General features: G+C 62.3%; 1 protein-coding gene across 1 annotated transcript in view; it reads left to right on the plus strand.

Annotated features, from left to right (window-relative positions):
- Positions 1 to 2,063, plus strand: part of MYO18B (myosin XVIIIB) — a 54,036-nt gene that overhangs the window by 2,906 nt on the left and 49,067 nt on the right. Inside the window, exons 4-8 of the mRNA XM_033518235.1 lie at positions 17 to 418; positions 654 to 720; positions 877 to 989; positions 1,133 to 1,309; positions 1,883 to 2,057. Of these exons, the coding sequence (XP_033374126.1) occupies positions 17 to 418; positions 654 to 720; positions 877 to 989; positions 1,133 to 1,309; positions 1,883 to 2,057 (934 nt within the window). The remainder of the gene's footprint in view (positions 1 to 16; positions 419 to 653; positions 721 to 876; positions 990 to 1,132; positions 1,310 to 1,882; positions 2,058 to 2,063) is intronic.

The raw sequence follows: 2,063 nt of genomic DNA on the forward strand, positions 1-2,063 counted from the left end.
CACCAAGAAAGAGAAGGGGACACCTCTGAGGCACGAGGGGCCTCCAGCCAAGGTGAAAGCCCAGAGGGAGCTGTTGTCAGCCAGGAAGGAGCCAGAGAAGATGAAGAAAGACGTTGGACATGGCAAGAAGGAGCCAAAGGAAATCAAAAAGCCTGAAAAAAACACAGACGAATCAGAGGGTCTCAAGGGGGAGCAGGGAGGAACCCAAGAGAAATCCACAGATGTGAAAAAAGAGGTGGGGAAGGTGAAGGAAGAACTGGGAAAGGGTAAAGAGATGCTGAAAGAGAGCAAAGGCACTGGCAAGAGCACAGACAAGGATCAGGCTAAAGAAACATCAGGAAAGAGCAAAGAGATGAGCAAGAGCGTGGAAAAGGACCAGGATAAAGAGGCATCGGGCGAGAGCACAGACAAGGACCAGGTAATGTTCGGGTGTTATCTGGATTTTGGGGCACTGATGCAGTTTTCTGGTTTCATGCAGCTCCCCCCGTTCCCGTGGGCTGAGCTGGGGCTGGCAGGAAGGCGACCCCGGGCCTGGCTGGGTGGGCAGCAGAGGGGCAGGAGTGTGGAAATGTCCCTGTCCGTGGGGCAAAGGCAGTTTGTTCAGCTCACTTTTCCTCCTGCTCCTGGCCAGTTTCCCTCTCTCCTCCCCACAGGCTCCGAGGGACGTTTGGTACGAAGCAGAGAAGGTCTGGCTGATCCAGCAGGACGGGTTCACACTCGGTAACTCTCCCTCCTCTGCCCTGGCTGAGACGTGTCGGGGACAGAGCAGGCTCCGGGTGGGGCCGGGGTTGGGTTTGGCCCCTTGGCATCTCCCCACGCCCCAGGGCTCTGCTGGGGCTGCCCCACGCTGGGGACACTCACCAGCCCCTCGTTCAGCCACACAGCTGAAGCCAGACGTGGGGACACCGGAGCTGCCTGCGGGGAGGGTCAGGGTGCGCCGGGACGAGGATGGCACCGTCAGCGAGGTGGATGAGGACAGCGTGCAGAGGGTGAGCCCTTCCCCAGCCCCTCCAGGACAGTGCCCGGGCACAAAGATGCTTCTCCCATCGCCCCGGGCTGGCTGTGCCCAAGGTGTCGGGGTGCCAGCGGCTCTGGCATGACAGCAGAGGGGTCTCTGTCTCTCTTCCCGCAGACCAACCCCCCCAGCCTGGATCAGGCCGAGGATCTGGCCGCCCTCATCAGCCTCAACGAGTGCAGCGTCATGAACACCCTGCGGCAGCGCTTCCGTGCCCGCCTGCCCTGCACCTATGCGGGGCCCAGCCTGGTGGCCATCGGCCCCGGCCCCGCAACCCCCGGCCCCGCCGGCAAGGTGAGAGAAGGGACCTGGGACAGCCGCATCTCCCGTGGGGAGCGGCCACCAACCCTCCTGGGGACAGTGGCGGAGAGCGCCGGGCGCGGCGGGGCCGGCAGGTGGCACCGTGGGACCGTCACAGTGCGGGGACAGTCGGGACCGGGGATGCTCAGGGGACGTTTGGGACCGGGGATGCTCAGGGGACGTTTGGGACCGGGAAAACTCAGGGGACATCTGGGACCGGGAAATCTCAGGGGACATTTGGGACTAGGGAAGCTCGGGGAACTTTTTAGGACTGGGGATGCTCAGGGAACGTTTGGGACTGGGGAGGATCAAGGGACATTTGGGACCGGGGATGCTCAGGGGACATTTGGGACCGGGGGTGTTTTAGAGGCTGATGCTCCAGAGATTCTGATGGCCCGGAATGCTCTGGGGGTGCTTGGTCTTGGGGCTGGGGGTGCTCCGAGGACTCAGTCACGGGAGGCTCTGCACCCTGGGGAGAAATCATCACCCTGAGTGTGAATATCTTCAGGATTTTCTCCATGAGAAGCCAGTTTGGGATGTGCTCTGTCACTCTCTCCCTGCCTGCAGGTTCCCAGGGGGAAGCGGGATAACCTTCCCCCGCACATCTGCTCGCTGGCACACAGAGCCTACAGGAATCTGCTGATGCAGCGGCAGGACCAGGCCATTGTCCCCCTGGGGCACAGCGGGGCCGGCAGGACCCGGTGCTGCCAGAGCGCTCTGGAGTACCTGGTGGGCATGGCGGGCAGCC

The sequence above is a fragment of the Parus major genome, chromosome 15 (assembly GCF_001522545.3).
Source record: "Parus major isolate Abel chromosome 15, Parus_major1.1, whole genome shotgun sequence".
Classification (NCBI taxonomy): domain Eukaryota; kingdom Metazoa; phylum Chordata; class Aves; order Passeriformes; family Paridae; genus Parus; species Parus major.